The sequence below is a fragment of the Heloderma suspectum genome, chromosome 4 (genome assembly GCF_057233095.1).
Source record: "Heloderma suspectum isolate Gila_16-S chromosome 4, 16-S_ref, whole genome shotgun sequence".
In the NCBI taxonomy this organism is placed as follows: domain Eukaryota; kingdom Metazoa; phylum Chordata; class Lepidosauria; order Squamata; family Helodermatidae; genus Heloderma; species Heloderma suspectum.
Genome location: NC_139461.1, coordinates 236,306,628 through 236,325,235, shown reverse-complemented (window position 1 = coordinate 236,325,235; position 18,608 = coordinate 236,306,628). Strand labels below are relative to the sequence as shown.

At 45.9% G+C, this 18,608-nt stretch overlaps 1 protein-coding gene across 3 annotated transcripts in view; it reads right to left on the bottom strand.

Moving 5' to 3' along the window:
- Window positions 1-18,608, bottom strand: part of LOC146348276 (uncharacterized) — a 69,607-nt gene that overhangs the window by 21,148 nt on the left and 29,851 nt on the right. For 2 of the 3 annotated variants that reach the window (XM_084852734.1, XM_084852735.1), the window contains one exon: window positions 7,043-7,586. The exons of the other annotated variant lie outside the window; for it this stretch is intronic. Coding sequence is in view for 1 of the 2 variants with exons in the window: in XM_084852735.1 (XP_084708861.1) it covers window positions 7,553-7,586 (34 nt within the window). In the remaining variant the exon portion in view is untranslated. Of the gene's footprint in view, window positions 1-7,042; window positions 7,587-18,608 lie in introns of those variants that run through there. 3 annotated transcript variants of the gene reach the window in all.

The following is an 18,608-nucleotide window of genomic DNA, read 5'->3' as shown; positions in this document are numbered from 1 at the left end:
CTCAGAAGGAAGTTCCCATCATCTGCCTTCTTGACCTGTATATTCAAATAGTGTGCTACTGGACCCAGGTCCTTGATTTCAAAGTTCTGCTTTAGTCTGAGCATAATTTCTGTGCCATTGCTTTCCCACTCATAGTACAGGAACAAATCATCCACATACACCAGTATGAATGCCCACCTGCCCCCCTTCTGTCTGGTATAGAGGCAGGAGTCTGCTTTCCCCTTGGTGAAGCCCAGATTTACTAGGACTCCATTAACTTTCTCGTTCCAGGCCCTAGCGGTCTGCCTAACTCCGTAAATGCTTTTGTGCAGTTTGCACACTTTTCTTGCCCCTTCTGGATCTACAAACCCTGGTGGTTGCATCAGGTCTTCCTCTATTTCACCATATAGGAATGCTGTTTTAATGTCTAGATGGCTAACTTGCATCTCCCCGCTGGCTGCTACGCTCAGCCTTGTTATTTATTTTATTTATTTTCTTATAGCTTTATTTTCCCACCATGCGGTGGTGCTATACAGTCTGTGGTGCCTTCTCCTATTCCAGCTGCTTTTATCTGGAGGGAGGTAGCAGGCTCTCCCACACTACAGGCATTCAAGATGAAGCTGAACAGCCATCTGTCAGGATGCTTTGACTTAGATTCCTGCATTGAGCAGGGGGTTGGACTTGATGGTCTTAGAGGCCCCTTCCAACCCTACTATTCTATGATTCTATCTGTTTCCCATTAGCTAAGTAAACATAACCCTGATTTTAGTGATCCAGTTCCTTGAAGGACTCCGTCTGGCTAGTTATGTGGCTGCTGGCTCCTAAGTCCAGTACCCAAACTAGGTTGTGCCTCGGAGCTTTGGTTACTCTGAGGTAAACAGACTGGCAGGAGTGGGCCCCTTGTGGCTTGCAGTTTACTCTGCCTTGCCCTCCATTGCTCTTTGGCTCCCTCTTGTGGCTGTTTTCAGGACAGTCTCTCTTGAAATGTGCCCTGGAACCACACTGGTAGCATTGTTTTGTCTTTGCCTTAAGGGCTTGTTCTGATTCCCTCCTGGCCTTTGTTTCTGGTCTAGCCTTTGCCCTCTTACATGAGGTGTCAGCCATGTTTTCCATCCTGCGATTCCACTCACTAATCAGCCTGGCCATTACATAGTCCAATTTTAGTTCTGCTTCCGGGGGTGCTTCCAAAGCTATTATGAGGGGTTCATAGGATCTAGGCTGCACAAAATGATGGCCGCGACATCCTCCTCTGGGGTCTCTGAGCCAATTGCCTGCAGCTCCTCAACGAACTGCAAGACTGCATTTACATGGTCCGGCAAGCTGGCTCGTTTCTTGAGCCTCATTTTAAAGAGCTTCCTCTTCAAAAAGTGCTTTGCATTTATGCTGGTAGACTGGTGCACCATCCACAGAGCCTCCCACATTTGCTTAGCTGTTTTCTAATTTCTGAGGTGGAGCAACTGGTCATTTTGGACTGATAGAGCAATTGTTGCCCTTACTTTTCTGTCCCTTTTGTCCTAGCCCTGGAGGTTTTCTGTGGGGCGAGCCAATTCCAGAACCTCCCATAAGTCCTCTTTCACTAGCACCATTTCCATCTTGAACTTCCATATATGGTAGTTCCCGGTGCCTAGTTTTTCCATGGCTGCATGTATAGTTCCTTCTGCCATCACTCCACCCTCCAAGATTTTTCTCTCTTGTCTATCCGATGGGCAGTACTCAAAGGTGTCTGGGTGATTCCTTGCAAAAGCCTTTTTCTCCTTTATTGGCTACTGGGCCACATAACATGAAGTCCAAATCAGCCCCACCCCCACCCCACCCCCCCATCAGTAGCCACAGATGTAGATAAAACACACACAAGTGGTTAATGACAGACTTTACTTGAGATATAACAAGCTTACATCTCGAGGTAAATTGGCTGAGGTCAGCCTAATGGTCAGCATCCCTTGCAGGAGGAAGTAGGAAGGAGAATGGGAGAGTAGGGGGAGGAGACAAGGAAAAGGCAGTATGATCTTCCAGAGATCCCCTCCCACCTGACTCAGGTACATATTCACGCTTCAAGTTCAGGTTAAGTGACTCATGACCTGAGTCCCTCCAACACAGCATAGAGGTGGCAGAGCTGACCCAAGATAGTCTGCTTCCTGAGATGGAGGACAAGATGGCACACCCCACCCCACCCCAATTCTACAGGATAGCCTGGCCACTGTGGTCCATGCACTGGTAACCTCATGTTTAGATTACTGTAATGCGCTTTGTGTGAGGTGACCCTCATGGATCACTGCCTTGTTGTGGCGAAGGGGCTTGCGTAACTCAGTGAAGCCATAAGCTATGCTGTGCAGGGCCACCCAAGACGGACAGGTCATGGTGGAGAGTTCTGACAAAATGTGGTCCACTGGAGAAGGAAATGGCAACCCACTCCAGTATTCTTGCCAAGAAAACCCCATGGAACGTATCACAAGGCTAAAAGAGATGACGCCAGAAGATGAGCCCCTCAGGTTGGAAGGTGTCCAATATACTACTGGGGAAGAGCAGAGGGAATTTCCAAGTAGCGCCAGAAAGAGTGAAGCGGCTGGGCCAAAGCCGAAAGGACACTCAGCTGTGGAAGTGTCTGGTGGTGAAAAGAAAGTCCGATGCTGTAAAGAACAATATTGTTTAGGAACCTGGAATGTAAGATCAATGAATCAAGGTAAGCTGGAGGTGGTCAAACATGAGATGGCAAGATTGAACATCGACATCTTGGGAATCAGCGAACTAAAATGGACAGGCATGGGTGAATTTAATTCAGGTGACCGTTATCTCTACTACTGTGGGCAAGAATCCCTTAGAAGAAATGGAGTAGCACTCATAGTCAACAAAAGGGTGGGAAAAGCAGTACTGGGGTACAATCTCAAAAACAATAGAATGATCTCAGTATGAATCCAAGGCAAACCATTCAGCATCACAGTAATTCAAGTCTATGGCCAGCCACTGATGCCAAAGAAGCTCAGGTTGATCGGTTCTATGAAGACCTACAACACCTTCTAGAACTAACACCACAAAAAGATGTCCTCTTCATCATAGGGGATTGGAATGCCAAAGTAGGAAGTCAAGAAATCACCGGGATAACAGGCAAGCATGGCTTTGGGGTACAAAATGAAGCAGGACAAAGGCTAATAGTTTTGCCCAGAGAACACGCTGATCATAGCAAACACTCTTTTCCAAAAGCACAAGAGGCGACTCTACACATGGACATCACCAGATGGTCAATATCGAAATCAGATTGATTATGTACTTTGCAGCCAAAGATGGAGAAGCTGTGTATAGTCAGTAAAAACAAGACCTGGAGCTGACTGTGGCTCAGATCATGAGCTGCTTCTTGCAAAATTTCGGCTTAAAATGAAGAATGTAAGGAAAACCACTAAACCATTCAGGTATGACCTCCATCATATCCCTGATGAATATACAGTGGAGGTGAAGAATAGATTTAAGGGATTAGACCTGATAGACAGAGTGCCTGAGGAACTATGGACGGAAATCCGTAATATTGTTCAGAAGGCAGCAACTCAATCCATCCCAATGAAAAAGAAATGCAAGAAAGCAAAGTGGCTGTCTGATGAGGCTTTATAAGTAGCTGAGGAAAGAAGGGAAGCGAAAAGCAAGGGAGAAAGGGGAAGATATACCCAACTGAATTCAGATTTCTAAAGAATAGCAAGGAGAGACAAGAAGGCCTTCTTAAATGAACAATGCAAAGAAATCGAAGAAAACAATAGAATGGGAAAGACTAGAGATCTCTTCAAGAAAATCGGAGATATTAAGGGAACGTTTTGTGCAAAGACGGACAAAGAAGGCAGGGACCTAACAGAAGCAGATGAGATTAAGAAGAGGTGGAAAGAATACACAGAAGAACTATACAGGAAAGATCTGAATGTCCCTGATAGCCAAGATAGTGCAGTCATGGAACTTGAGCCGGACATCCTAGAGAGTGAAGTCAAGTGGGCCTTAGGAAGCATTAGTAACAACAAAGCTGGTGGAGATGACAGTATTCCAGCTGAGTTATTTAAGATCCTAAAAGATGATGCTGTGAAAGTGCTGCACTCAATATGCCAACAAATTTGGAACACTCAACAATGGCCACAAGACTGGAAAAGGTCAGTTTATATTCCAATTCCAAAAAAGGGCAACGCCAAAGAGTGTTGAAACTACCGTACAATTGCGCTCATTTCACATGCCAGCAAGGTTATGTTCAAAATCCTACAAGCTTGGCTTCAGCAGTATGTGAACCGAGAACTACCAGAAGTACAAGCTGGGTTTCGAAGAGGCTGAGGAACTAGAGATCAAATCGCCAACATTCACTGGATCATGGAGAAAGCAAGAGAATTCCAGAAAAACGTCTATTTCTGCTTCATTGACTACACTAAAGCCTTTGATTGTGTGGATCACAACAAACTGTGGCAAATTCTTCAAGAGATGGGAGTACCAGACCACCTTACCTGTCTCCTGAGAAACCTGTACGAGGGTCAAGAAGCAACAGTAAGAACCGGACATGGAATGACCGATTGGTTCAAAATTGGGAAAGGAGTACGACAAGGCTGTATATTGTCGCCCTGCTTATTTAATTTATATGCAGAGTACATCATGAGAAATGCTGGGTTGGATGAATCACAGGTTGGAATTAAGATTGCTGGGAGAATTATCAACAACCTCCGATATGCAGACGATACCACCCTAATGGCAGAAAGCAAAGAGGATCTCAAGAGTCTCTTGTTGAGGGTGAAAGTGGAGAGTGCAAAAGCTGGTTTGAAACTCAACATTAAAAAAACTCAGATCATGGCATCTGGCCCCATCACTTCCTGGCATATAGAAGGGGAAGAAATAGACGCAGTGACAGATTTTATTTTCTTGGGCTCCAAGATCACCGCAGACGGTGACTGTAGCCATGAAATTAAAAGCCGCTTGCTCCTTGGGAGGAAACTATGGCAAACCTAGACAGCATAGTAAGAAGCAGAGACATCACCTTGCTGACAAAGGTTCGTATAATCAAAGCTATGGTTTTCCCAGTAGCAATGTATGGCTGTGAGAGCTGGACTATAAGGAAGGCTGAGCGCCTAAGAATTGATGCTTTCAAACTGTGGTGCTGGAGAAGACTCTTGCGAGTCCCCTGGACTGCAAGGAAGTCAAATCAGTCAATCTTAAAGGAAATCAACCCTGAGTGCTCATTGGAAGGACAGATACTGAAGCAGAAACTCAAATATTTTGGCCACCTAATGCGAAGAGAAAACTCCCTGGAAAAGTCCCTGATACTGAGAAAGATTGAAGGCTAAAGGAGAAGGGGACGGCAGAGGATGAGATGGCTAGGTAGCATCACTGATGCAATGAATATGGACTTGAGCACACTCCGGGAGAAAGTGCAGGACAGGAAGGCCTGGCGTGCTATGGTCCATGGGGTCACAAAGAGTCGGACACGACTGAACGACTGAACAACACCCTCGTGCTTGGTCCGGAAGCTGCAGCTGGTACAGAATAGAGCATCCAGGATGTTGAGAGGAGTGCCTGGCCATGCACATATTATACCAGTGTTAAAGCAACTGCACTGTCTACATATTAGCTACCAAGCCAAGTACAAGGTCTTGCAGTTGGCATATAAAGCCCTGAACAACTTGGGATCAGGTTACCTGGCAGATCGCCTTCCCCAGCACAGACCTGTGAGGCATTAAGATCATCAGAGGAGGCCTTGCTGGTGGAACCGCAACCTACATATTGCCATCTTGAAGCAACCAGGAAGTGGGTCTTCTCCATGGTTGTACCCGCTTAATGGACTGACCTTGCCCTGGTATTTGGGAGGTGCCAATTGTAGCATGCTTTAGGTGCCAATTAAATACCCATTTCTTTACCCAGGCCTTCCTGCGTGAATGTGCTGCCCAGTCTGTTTGTTTGTAATTATGATGTATTGGTTTTAACTGGTTTAATGTTTTTATTAATGTTTTAGCAATGATTATGTATTGCTATTGTATTTTAATATATATCATAATGTATTTTAATGTACTTAATTTTCTTGTAAACCACTTAGAGATATTTTTAAATATGTTCAGCAGTATTTAAATTGATTAAGTGAAATCAGTCAAACCTACAGAAGCTGACAGAACTCACGTGACAATGGGATAAAGAGCAGGGCCTCTGATACTAATATCATAGAATCACAGAATAGTAGGGTTGGAAGGGGCCTATAAGACCATCGCGTCCAACCCCCAAAGTTTGGGCAACTGTTTATAGGAGAAGGCAGTCCTTGAGGTAACCTAGTCCTAGATCGGGGTGGGCATGCAGCCTCCCATGGCCTTGAGTGCGGCCCTTGCCACCCCTGCTGCTGCCCCCACACTGCTGAAATTCGGCAGTGCTGCAGCAAACAGATTGGCAGTTTGCCACTGTAATTTAGCCGCAAACCACTACAGGACTCAAAAGTGCCAAATGTACCTTGTTTTATGTGACCCTCTTCAGTCTCTGTAGTGATTTGCCACCAAATTTTGTCAGCAAACCACCTTTTTTTTGCCACTGCAAATAGTGTGGTCGCAGGGCTACAGCCCCCAGGGAAGTCTAGGGGCTGGGAAATGGCCCCAGGATCACCCAAAGTTGCCCACTTCTGTTCTAGACTATTAAGAGCTTTAGAGGCTACCATCAGCACCTTAAACTGAACCTGGAAAAGTAACAGTGCATCTAGGATCAGAGATATATGCTCTGATTGTCAGGCTCCACATAACAATCAGATGGGCATATTTTGAACCATTTGTAGTTTTTAAACTGTTTATAAAGGTAACAGCATGCAGAGCGCATGGCAGTAGTCCAGCCTGGATGTAACTAGAGCATGAATGACTGATACCTGGTACACTTCACAAACACTGCTTTCTCTTTTTTCTCTTTTTTTAAGGCACAGGGCTCAAGTCTGCCTGGGAGCTGTGCCATCTACCATAGATGCACTGCTGCTCCTTAATCCAGTGTGGGAAGGGAACAGGCCATGATCGCACTGTGGTCAAAGAAAAGCACTCTGCACATTGCTCAGAGATGCTTTACTCACATATCTTGAGATTCATCCCCCCCCTAATCTTGAAAACAGATTCAGGGGCTGAGGCGTGATCACACCTTATCCTGCCCAGTATATAGTATTGTAAATCTGAGAATTTTACACACTGGGTTGGATCCAGACTTAGAGATACTTAGAGTAGACCCACTCATTCCACTGGGTCTACTTTAAGTATAACCAAGTCTGGATCCAACCTTCTATTTCCTCTGAGTGAATATCAGGAAGAAGGGAGGGGACTTTTGTGCTATTTCAGTAGAATGCACAATTTCTTAAATGGGAGTAAATATTTATTCAAACTTCTGAAGAGCTTTAAAAAAATATCTTTGTTGAGATAAGCTTCTCTATACCAAGGTCTGAAATTATCCTTTAAAACCACAGCTAATCTGCTCTGTCATGATACTGTGGTTTAGTGGTTATTTAAGGAGCTCCACACAGAGCCAGTTCATGTACGTTACCTTCACTGGGTCTTTTGAGCATATGCCTGAGGTTCACATAAGTAGTCTTCTCAGTGGTGAAGGTAAATACATTTCATGCATGATGAATGGCACCCTTATGGCCAGAGCTGAGGGAGGGAAAGAGAAGGAGAGGTCGGTAAGTTCTTTCTCAGCGCTGAATGTACATCTGGATAAAAAGAAGTGGGAAAGTTAATTAAACTGCGTATGTCTGCAAACTTACATTGCATGGTAATTAAACCCAGCCCACTGAAAACGTTTTCCCATTCACCCAACCAGAGGAGGAGGAGGAGGAGAATATCATCACCATCCCTGGTTCAAATTTCAGCTCAGCCATGAATGAGCTATGTTCTCTCAGTCTCAGCCCCTCATCTGCAAAATGGGGATAGTAATGGCCTACCTTGGGGATAGTAATGGCCTACCTCATATAAAGCTCTGTATGGCTTGGGACCAGGTTACCTGAAAGACCACCTTCTCCCATACAAGCCTGGGTTTTAAGATCTTCAGGAGAGGCCCTTCTTTCAGTACCACTGCCTTCAGAGGTGTGTTGGTGGCAACACAAGAGAGGGCCTTCTTGGCAGCTGCTCCCAGGCTGTGGGACTCCCTGCCAAGGGAAGGTAGGGTGGCTACCTTTCTGCTGTGCTTCTGCTGGCAGGCAAAGATGTGTTCATTCCAGCAGACCTTTGGCATGCAAGCTGATCAGCTGAGCTGGCTGCTGTTTTTATTCTGCTATTGTTATGTTTTAATGCCTTTGTTTTATTATTGTTTTAATCAAGTTTTTATTTATCTATGATTGCAAGCTGCCTTGAGTGCCACTTTCTTGATAGAAAGGTGGCGTAGAAATCAAATACATAACAATAATAATAATTAAAAACAAACAAATAATACTAGGTTGTTGTAAGGGTTTTTGTGACCATTTATGTAAACCACTGTGTGCTCAGGAAAACATTATGTCAGTTCTAATTATTATATTATTACTAGGACAGAAAAGTCCTGTGTTTTTCAGCTGCCCTTAGAGCTTGCTGTAAGGATCTGATTTACTTGAGAGGATTTAAAGATTCCATTTGCTAAATGATCCTATGAAAGGTAAAATCTACCGTTTGTCTTCTTGTTCTGCCTATAGAAGGGCACTGTTAGGTTTTAATGTTTGTGTATTCTCACCCTCGGAAGCTGACCCAATAAAGCACTTGTCCTACCTCATTTAATTATAGCATCATCTGGACCCCGCCCCTTCTTCCTGGTCTCTCTTTGGTCAGCAAAAGGGCCAAAACTGGAGAGCTCAAGGTCTCTCCCACACCAAACATATGTTCAGAATTGCTCATAGATCCTCCATCCGCCGGCCCGATCAGCCAGCCTGTCACAACAGTGTTCTCCAGGCCGCATCTTCCCCTGCCCACTGCCAAGGCTGCACGGAGAACTGAGCACTGCCCTCTGGTGATGGCAGACGGTGCATCGAGAGCCCTGGCACATTCTCTGCCGCAAGCGCAATGCCCAGGAGCACTGCCATGTGTCTGCTTTCCAAGTGAAAGGATAGTGAGCCCATTCTCCCTGGGATTATCGTCTCCTCAGTAATCCCAGAGTGCCATGTGTTTGCCAGGAGGTGTGCATGTGCTTGCCGTAACAAGGGGTGCTGCAGAGAGGGAAAGACCTGAAACTGAGTGAAGCACTCCTTCCCCTTCAAATTCAGTAGCATGGAACAAAAACCCAACCCAAATTCAGTAGCATCATTGGAGTCTGGCTTGTAGAGGGGCCATAGGCTCCCAGTGAATATAGGCAGTAGGGCCCCAGATTGTGGTGGAATATCAAGTGTGGAGGTTTGTATGTGTGTCTTGCAGCACTTACCTGTTTTACCCTGATCAGATACCCTTCTTGCATATCTCCTCTCTTCTCTAAACAAATTTGGATAGTAGGGAGCAACACCCCATGGAGAAATATCTAGGTCTAATGCAGAAATGGAGGTGTAATCTTGTCTTTCACCGAGCCTGCAGTGAAACTATATTGATGCAGACTTTCCATTGGCATAATGTGATGAGGAGTTATCATGGCTGAATCATAGAATAGTAGGGTTGGAAGGGGCCTACAAGACTATCATGTCCAACCCCCTGCTCAGTGCAGGAATCCAAGTCAGAGCATCCCCGACAGATGGCTATCCAGCCTCATCTTGAATGCCTCCAGTGTGGGAGAGCCCACTACCTCCCCAAGTAATTGGTTCCATAGTTGTATTGCTCTAACAGTCAGGAGGTTTTTCCTGATGTTCAGCCGGAATCTGGCTTCCTGTAACTTGAGCCCAGTATTCCGTGTCCTGCACTCTGGGATGATCGAGAAGAGATGCTGACCTTCCTCTCTGTGACAACCTTTCAAGTACTTGAAGAGTGCTACCATATCTCCCCTGTCTTCTCTTCTCAAGGCTAAACATGCCCAGTTCTTTCAGTCTCTCTTCATAGGGCTTTGTTTCCAGTCCCCTGAGCTTTACTCCTGCCGATTGTTCAGGATACAGGCCTGAGCAAGGGGATTTTTCCAGAGTCACTTCTTTCATAACAGCAGGAGACACTTGCATAAAGCAAATGGAGTGGTGGCAAGGAACAGAAATAGTGGCTGTTATATACCAGGGTGATTTGTTGCTGTACTTGGTGAAAACATTGTTGCTAATCCAATCCCCCACACACAAAAAATCATACTGTTTTGGGGGGGGGAGGGGCCATTTCATTATCATAAACCAGATTCCAGTGCATCTCTGGGTACTAAAATTTCCCAAAACAAATCCATGTGTGTGGTGTCAGAAGAAAAGCACTTAAATCTGATCCCTTGGATCAGTTTTTGTCTGAAAAATCCCAACATATTACATTGGCTGGGGCAAAAAAGCACCCCAAAGGCAAAAACCAATAGATTTCTTGTGATGTTTTATGCTCTGGAGTTATTGTTTTCTTTACAGAATAAAAGTCTGTATGGACACTTAAATCTATTTCCTGGACCCATTGTTGTTTGAACATTTTAATCCCTACCTTGCTTGGAACCAAAAAACACCCTCAAGGTAAAACTCAATAGATTTCTTGGTATTTGTATGTCCCAGGCACTTTTTCATTTACAAAAAGAAAACTGTACGTGGCTGAAATTCAGGGACATAGTTTACTACTGTGCGGGTGACATGTCCTAGAACAGGGGTGCAGAACATCAGGCCTGGGGGCCAAATCTGGCCCTTTTGGGTTTCCAATCCGGCCCTTAGGGATTCCCCAGATGGCCACGTCCCGTTTCCCTGGCCCCTCCCTTTTCCCTCAGACCACCGATAATTTGATGGCATCCTGGCTTTTGTGCAATTTTTTCCCCATTCTAAAAGTTGAAATGCCTCTCCTAAGGTTTAGTGGCTGACCGTAAGAGCTTTACCCTAAAATATGGTATTTTTGGTAATTTCAACAGCCTCCTTTTGCCTTTGTCTCCACTCACCCCTGGGATGTGGCCTCTGAGAGTTTCTCCAAAATGGAATTCGTCCCTCAGGCTAAAAGGGTTTCAGAAGGACCACGTTGTCCTAGAAGGGCTACGTTACAGGTCTACTGCTATGTACATTCTGCAACAAAAAGAACACTCAGGGTCTTTTTTTTTGCCCCACAGGCTGGATGAAAGTTCTAATCTGCTCATTTCTGCAGAGGGCAGCATGTTGAAGAAAAAAGACGTGACAATCTGCTGTGCCCTTACTGCTCTTATTTGCCATTTTGGTGTTGTAAAGGGAACAGGTTATATGCAAGTCATATTCCTTCACGCATGCTGCCTCATTGCCTATTAGTCCTGGGGCTTGTTTGGGGGGGGTCTATTTTGCTGCTAAGACAATCACACACACACCTCAGACAGTTCTCAGAAAAAAGGGTCTCTGCTGCAGTGTTACTGCTGCCTCTCCCATTCTACCTTGCTGGTTGCCTAGGAAACGAGGTGGCAGATTTGGTCCTTAGGATGGATGGATTGTCACTGCCTGAAAGGTGAGGTTGCAGAAGGAAAGGAGGGAGCAGGAAGATGAATATCAAGCTAGGGAACCCAGACAGAAGGGGGAGATTGATTTATTTTTAATAATGAGTGTCTTTAAAAATCTCCAGTGCATCTGAGGAAATTGAGGATTTCCTGTTGGTTACCACAGGGCAGTTCTGTTAATTTTGTCCATGGTAGAATTCACCCCACAGGGCAACAGTGCATGGATATGTCTAAGTCCAGGCAGAAAAACAGGGAGCTTATACCACTGGCAATCTACACCAGTGATGAATAGATCTTCAACTTCATTAACATTAATTTCTGCTTCTTTCTGCACACTTGGAAGACTAAAATTTTCAACTCAGAAATGTATTAGCAGGGTTACGTCGAAATGTATTAGCAGGGTCTATTATACACCACCATTCCTGCAGCATATGGATATGGAAACTACTAATTTGGCCTGTAAAAAATATCAGCTTCCTTTAGGGTGCAATCCTATGCTTGTTTAGACAGAAGGAAGTCCTACAACTTTGGAGCTGGGAGTTGTAGGACTTCCTTCTGTCTAAACAAGCATAGGATTGTGCCCTTAGTGTCTCTCTCACACTCTCCACTTGCCAGGATGAACTGGAAACCTGTGGGCAAGCGTTGAACATGCAGGATGCTTTCACGGTTGCAACAACATGGCTAAAGCTGCACAATAACCTCACATTGATAATCCTGAGGACTCGGGAGGTGCTGCTGACCGTGTCAATTTGGCAGCAATTGAAAGCAGAATAAAGGATGCAAAATATGAACACATTTCCAAGTTTGCATTCTTTCTATGGTAGGGGCCTGAGTGCAGGCAAGAATGAAGAAAGCATATGCATAGCACAGAGACAGAGATTCTTCCTTTTCTCCGCATGCAAAACCCTAGGAATGTAAAGATCTCCCATGTAAATGTTTTGACTTTTGATCGGTGTTACAATGCTGAAAAACCTGTACAGCAAAAATGTAAGGTTCTGCGGACACTGTAAAGAAGAGTTAAAACACAGAGAGTGTTCTGCTTATGTTCTGGTGCCTTTTTGCATTTATCAGGCTTTTGAAAATCCACACTGGCTTGGTAACTGAAAGGTACAGTATAAGTAGGAGCAGAAAGCAGAAGCATGACTGCACTCTCTGCCTCTTGCAATATACAAAGCACTAAGTGTCTTTTCACAAAGCTTCTCTTCCAGGCCTCGGATCCCTCTTGAAGATCCTTACTGCACCTTCTGCAGTTTTCCAACGTTATTATTTAACTGCAAGGCCCCAAACTAGAAGTACTTGTCTAATTCATATAGTGCTAAGGGCCCACCTAAACATCATCTGGACAAGAATTAGGGAGATAATTGTAGCAAAAAGAAATATGGAGGCTATAAAGAAGTTAGTAGTTTATTGCCAAACAGCATGACAGATCCAGGAATATGGTCAGAATCTCTCCGACCATGTCCTAGTGATCCACTTGCCAGGTAATGTACCAACAGTTATAACTAAAGAGCATTGTATGCAGTGAGTCCAGCCCCACCTAGCTTGTAAATTGAGTCAAACCTGGGCTCAAGAAGGGTTTAGACCAGGGCTGGCTTTTTTTTTCAGTAATGAATTTATTCTGTGCACAAAAAGTCTTGTTGCATCTTAAAAGACTAAGGGCACAATCCTATGCATGTTTAGGCAGAAAAAAAGTCCTACACTTCTTTCATATCATTAAATTGCTCCTTTGAATGGGTATTACAGACCCTGATTGGAGATCTGTGAAAAGAGGTGCTCAAAAGGCAAAGAAAGAGGGAAGTCATGGGCTCCCTTTGCCATTCTATTCTACTTTGCTTCCCAGGCACATGGCAGCTTTTCCTCAGTGCAGTCATTCTGGAATAAAAGAGAAAGAATTGCAAATGCTCAGTGACCAAGCCCCAAGCCAATCCAATCCAATCCAAGCCCCAGCATTTCCAGGCTGATCCGTACTGATGTTTGGACTTCCTTCCAGCACAAACGCGGAGACAAAAAAAAAAGGGACGGCTGACTGTACAGGCTGGCTGTGGCCCCAGTTCTGAGTCTCCAGACCCATCACAACCTGGATCAGTCTATGGCTGCTGGATGCACACGTAGCTGCTGCACCCTTGCTAGAATGTTTCCCCACTCCCTGGACCAGTATAGTGCTGCTGCCTGCTCCTGGGATTTGGTGGGTTGGCTGCCAGCTCCCAAGGGTCCAAGCAGCCCAGGCATGGGCTTCACATTCAGCTCTATGGCACACTGGCTGACATGTCAGGCATATGAGCAGTTTCCCCAGCTCAGTGCAACCCAATCCCCACCTGCCACCTGCCAGGAGCCAGGGTCTCAATGGAGAAGAACCAGTTTGCTGGGTGCTCCAACGTCTAGTGAGTGCAAGGTTTGGATGTATTCAGGGAAACTTTGACCTCTCTCCACCCCCTTTGCAAAATATGCTTTGCATATTTGACGGGGACAGTGAGTTCTGACAGAGTTTGGAGAACAGTTACATCTGCCCACTATAGCAGACTTTTACCAATACTAGCCTTCCCAGAGTGCAGGGCAAACAATCTAAACTGGAGAGGGGCTGACATACCGCAGCAACAGACACAGCACTGGAAGTGTACTGAAAACAGGGCTGCTAGAGATCCAAACTTGCAATACTTGCACCACCCTATAAAAGTAACCTTCATGTGTACTATACATGTCTATAAAGTCAGCAGCACATTGCTAACTTTGTCTTAAATGGCAATGACTGAGACACTTATTTGTGTCATATCCAGCAAGCAAACTGGAGCAAAAGAAAAGGAGACAGGCAGAAAATAGTCAGGGTCCAGTTAAAATTAGTATTCCCGAGCTCAGTCTTTCTGGGTCTCAAAGGGAACCCACAGAGCAGACTACTTGTCCCTACAAGCATTCTGTCTCAACTGAGCCTTTTTATGCTCCCTGAAACAGACTACATCTCTCCTGCTCCACCCCCTTGCTGAAGAGTACAGAGCCGTAATGGGGCAACCCTCAGACCTGGAGCCTAGCAATCTGCCATCTGTCCATGAGCTCTTGTCTGGCTCAGTGGAGTATAAGGCCCTTGGATACAAATAGGTTAGCTTCTTGATGGAACTAGGCTTAAGGCCCGCAGTCTCTAGGGGTCCAAACCCAGGGGGCTCAGGCTCAGGGTGGGAGGTGTCTCTGTTTCAGTGATGGGGCTCAGGCCAGAACCACTGTCCCCTCAGCTTCTGTGTCTGCTGGACTTTGGGGTCATGACACTGACTCAGTCATGCACCAGAATGCCTGTCATTTTGTTCAGCTGATCCAGGCATACCCATCTCAATTTCGTAAGATTGCTTGCCAGCGTCTGCTGATTGCATTCCCAGGAGATCTTGCTATTGACCCTTTCTTTTTCATTAGATGCAGCCCCATAGCTTTGCTCATCACAACAGCAGCCGTAATCAGTGCGGAGTCCAGATGACACTGAGCCGCTGCAATCTGCCCATCACCCTTGGGCAAGTTGCAGCAGACAAAACCACAGGCAAGGCCATGCAGGTTCTCAGCCATGGTGGGATGCTGTGACAGGCAGCACCATGTTCCCTCTCATTGCGTGTTCCATCATTAAGACAACTGAAGTGAGTAACAAAGGCAGCACATCAGTCAACCATCATAAGAACAAGACACAGGATATGACAGTATCACAGAGGAAAGGGGGGCTGCCACTTTTTTTGTTCTCACAGGGCCACTGCACACCCATGCTTAGTAATGCTGTGCCTCTTACATTCCTGTGTGTCAAGCAGTTTTCAAAACACAGTAGCCCTACAAGATCAAAATGGTGGCAGCCCTACACAGGAACTGGATGCTTATTGACTGGGTAATTGAGAGAGGAGGCCATCCGTTAGCTGTTTTTCCATTACACATGCCTGGGCCAGTCATGAGTGTGCACTTACTTGGCAGCAGCCACAGCTTTGCATTAGGGATAGATGGGGTGGCAACTGCCCCAACCAGTAACTTGCATCAACGCATGGCACACCCACTGCCAAGTGTCACACTTGCTTTGATCTTCTTCCCCTGCCCTGCTCTTCCAACCTCCAGCATTCTGAGCTGTTGACTACTGAGCGTGCGCACTGGGCATGCACACTGAGAATGTTCCAAGCAGTCGGGCTGTGTGAGTCAGAGGCGCTCAGACAGTGAGGTGGGGGGGGGGGTGGAGGACGGCTCTCCCTATTCCCAAATATGGTCCTGATCCAGGTCATGTGAACCAATCAGGACCTAGCAGTTTGGTTTAAAAGTGGGCATCTTTAAAACTAGGTCAGCAGCTCTGTTTTCATGTTGTTTTTTAAAATACAGTCACATGGCACACCTGCACAAAGCATCCTACCAGCCTTTGGCTTTGTTTTTCTCAGAACATGGGTGAGTATGAGGCAGGCCAGAAGTTGCAGCATGCAGAAGAGCTCCCAGGGAGCAACATGCTCTAACAAGGTCTGAGACCAAACTGAAGCCTTTTATGTTACAGTCCCAGACTCCACCCTTTCCTACAAATTGCCTTAAAGGGACAAGCCTGTAGCCTAGCACTCCTCCATCTCTCCAAGAACTCATGCCTGGTGCGCTGCTGGCGTTGGCGCATCAGCTCCATGGAATGTGGGGCTCTTCTAGAAGGAGGGGGGTGCTGGTCCAGTGCTGATGCTAGGCTCTGGGCTCTGGTCACTTGGGCTCAGGGGTCTCTGGCTGCCCAAACTCAGGGGTCTCTGGCAGCAAAGGCTCAGGGGTCTCAGGTTCTGCTGTGGAGCCTGGAGGTTCCTCTGTTGGCCCTACTGGTTCTTTGGCGTCCGAGTCCATGCCACTACTGGACTCCTGGGTCCTGACAGTGGTGGAGAGAAGCATGTGGCTCTGAGCTCCTCTGATGCCCGTTCCTTCCAGTGAGCCACACCAACAGCAGAGCAGAGTGTGCACGTGAGCATGTTGGTGAGGGAGTGGCGGTGGCCGCGACCTCTGTAGGGCTTGGTGGCATTCCCTCCCGCTCCAGACCATTTTCCTAAATTCCCTTCTCTCTGACAATGGCAGTAGCAATCCCTCTAACCCCAGCCAAGTCCTTCCTTTCCTTCTTGTAATTCCAAGACTGAGAGGCGAGCAACCAGCAACAGAGAAGCCTGGGATCCCCCCCGCCTCCCTAGCTGTTCTTTATGGTCTAGGTGGGGAGAGGGGCTGCTGGGACACATTTGTGTATTTATTTACAACATTTATAAACCATTCCACATCTAAACAGATTCTGGAGCAGTGAACAAAAGAGATAAAATGATAAAAGACAAAAGGAACAACATACTATATTTAAAGACAGTGCCAATAAAAAACGTGGCTGGTCAGTCAAGGAAGGCTTCCTGGAATAGACCTGTTTTCAGGAGGCGATAAAAACAGCATAATGTCAGCACCCGCCTGACCTCCAGAGGCAGGGAGTTCCATACAAAGAGGCCACCACACTTAAGGCTCTTCTCCTGGTGGACTCCGATCGGGCCATAGATCCATGTGCAACCACCAGGAGAATGTATAAAACATGTATTGAAAGCATTATACTTTTGTGTAATGATGGTGCCTGCCTTACACCTGTCCAAATGAAGGGATGGTGATTTATTTATTTTTTTCAAACTTCCTAACTCTTCACCTGTGGATTTGACAACATACCTCTGGCTTTAAAAATATTCACAATCAAACAGATCAGTCCAGCACAGCCATGGCCCCCACTCACTTTGGTATAGCCAGATAGACATTTCAGGCCTCTGATAAATGCTGCTGTCAGCTTGGGCTTTCGGAATGGTTATTCACTTCCTTGGATGATAAGAATGAAGGATGGGTTTGTCCTGTTACTGCTGATCAGGAATGAGTTCTGGGTGGTTAATGTTTGCAGTGACAGGGATACATATTGGATTCCTGAGGAGCATTACAGGGCATCACAGTCTAGTCAACTGATGAAGAGATTGACAGTTCGTCCCTTGATTATATCATCTGCCTTCATAGACAAGTATTGGGCCTGAGCTGATTGGGTAATATAAACGCTCAGCTTGTAACGTTTGAACAGTGATGCCAGTTTTATCCACATACATTGTCGCTTGACATTGCACTCTTCAGCCCAGCCTTCCCAATCTGACATCTCCAGCTGTGTTGGACTAGAACACCCATCATCCCCAGTGAGCAGGGCCTATGTGTAATCTGACACATCTGGAAGGCACCAGGTTGGGAAGGCTGCACTATTTTATTCTCACAACAACCTTGTGAAGTAGGTTAGGCTGAACCCCCAGTGAGCTTCATGACTGAGTAGGGATTTGAACTTGGGTCTTCCCATTCCTAGGTGTTATGGGAATTGTAGTCCAACACACTTTGGAGGGTGCCAGTTTGAGCATGCTGCTTTAGCCTGATATTTCGCCTTTGTTTATCACCAACAGCTCAGTTTTACATGCAATGTAAACAAACTGCTTTCTGGTGGCACTGGGTCAAACGCACTTATCTTTATTTGGCTAGTGTCTCTTACCAGAAGTCTCACCTGGACTTATAAAGAGAATGAAGGATAATCCATTCAACCAGTGGAGACTGGTGGCTTCCAATGTCAGTGGGGCAGGGAATCTGCTCCAGGTTCCAGTCAGAACTCTAAAGGAGCTATCCAAGGTGTGGAGGCACCTTAGATAGCTCCTGTAGAGTTCTGGCTGGTTCTGACTGAAACCTGGAGCAGATTCACCATCCTACTGACATTGGAGCCACCAGCCTCCACTGCATTCAGCTCTCCCCATACTAAAGTGTTCAGGCTGCTGATGCCAATGGACCCTGCTCTCCCAAGTAAACAGATCTGGAATCAAACTGAAATGTTCCGAAATGTTAACATCTAGCCGTAATTGTTCTGCCTGTCCTGTTGGGGGTAACCTCTCTCTGTCTATCATTTCATCTACTACCCTTCAGAAATAGAAGCCCCCTGACAGTAGCTCTTTAGGCTTAACAAACATTTCTGCTGTGCCCTCTGTGTTGCTTCTTTATATTTCCAACTGCATCTCCAATTTACTGCACTGCCTACAAAAATCCTCAGGTCTTTCCTCCTGATTGGCTCTGATTAATGTAAGTGCCACTGATGCGCATGACTAGTTCTTATTATGCCCTCCCATCTGCATTGCTCTCTGTTTTTCACACTTAAATGCATTTGTCAGCATGCAGCTCAT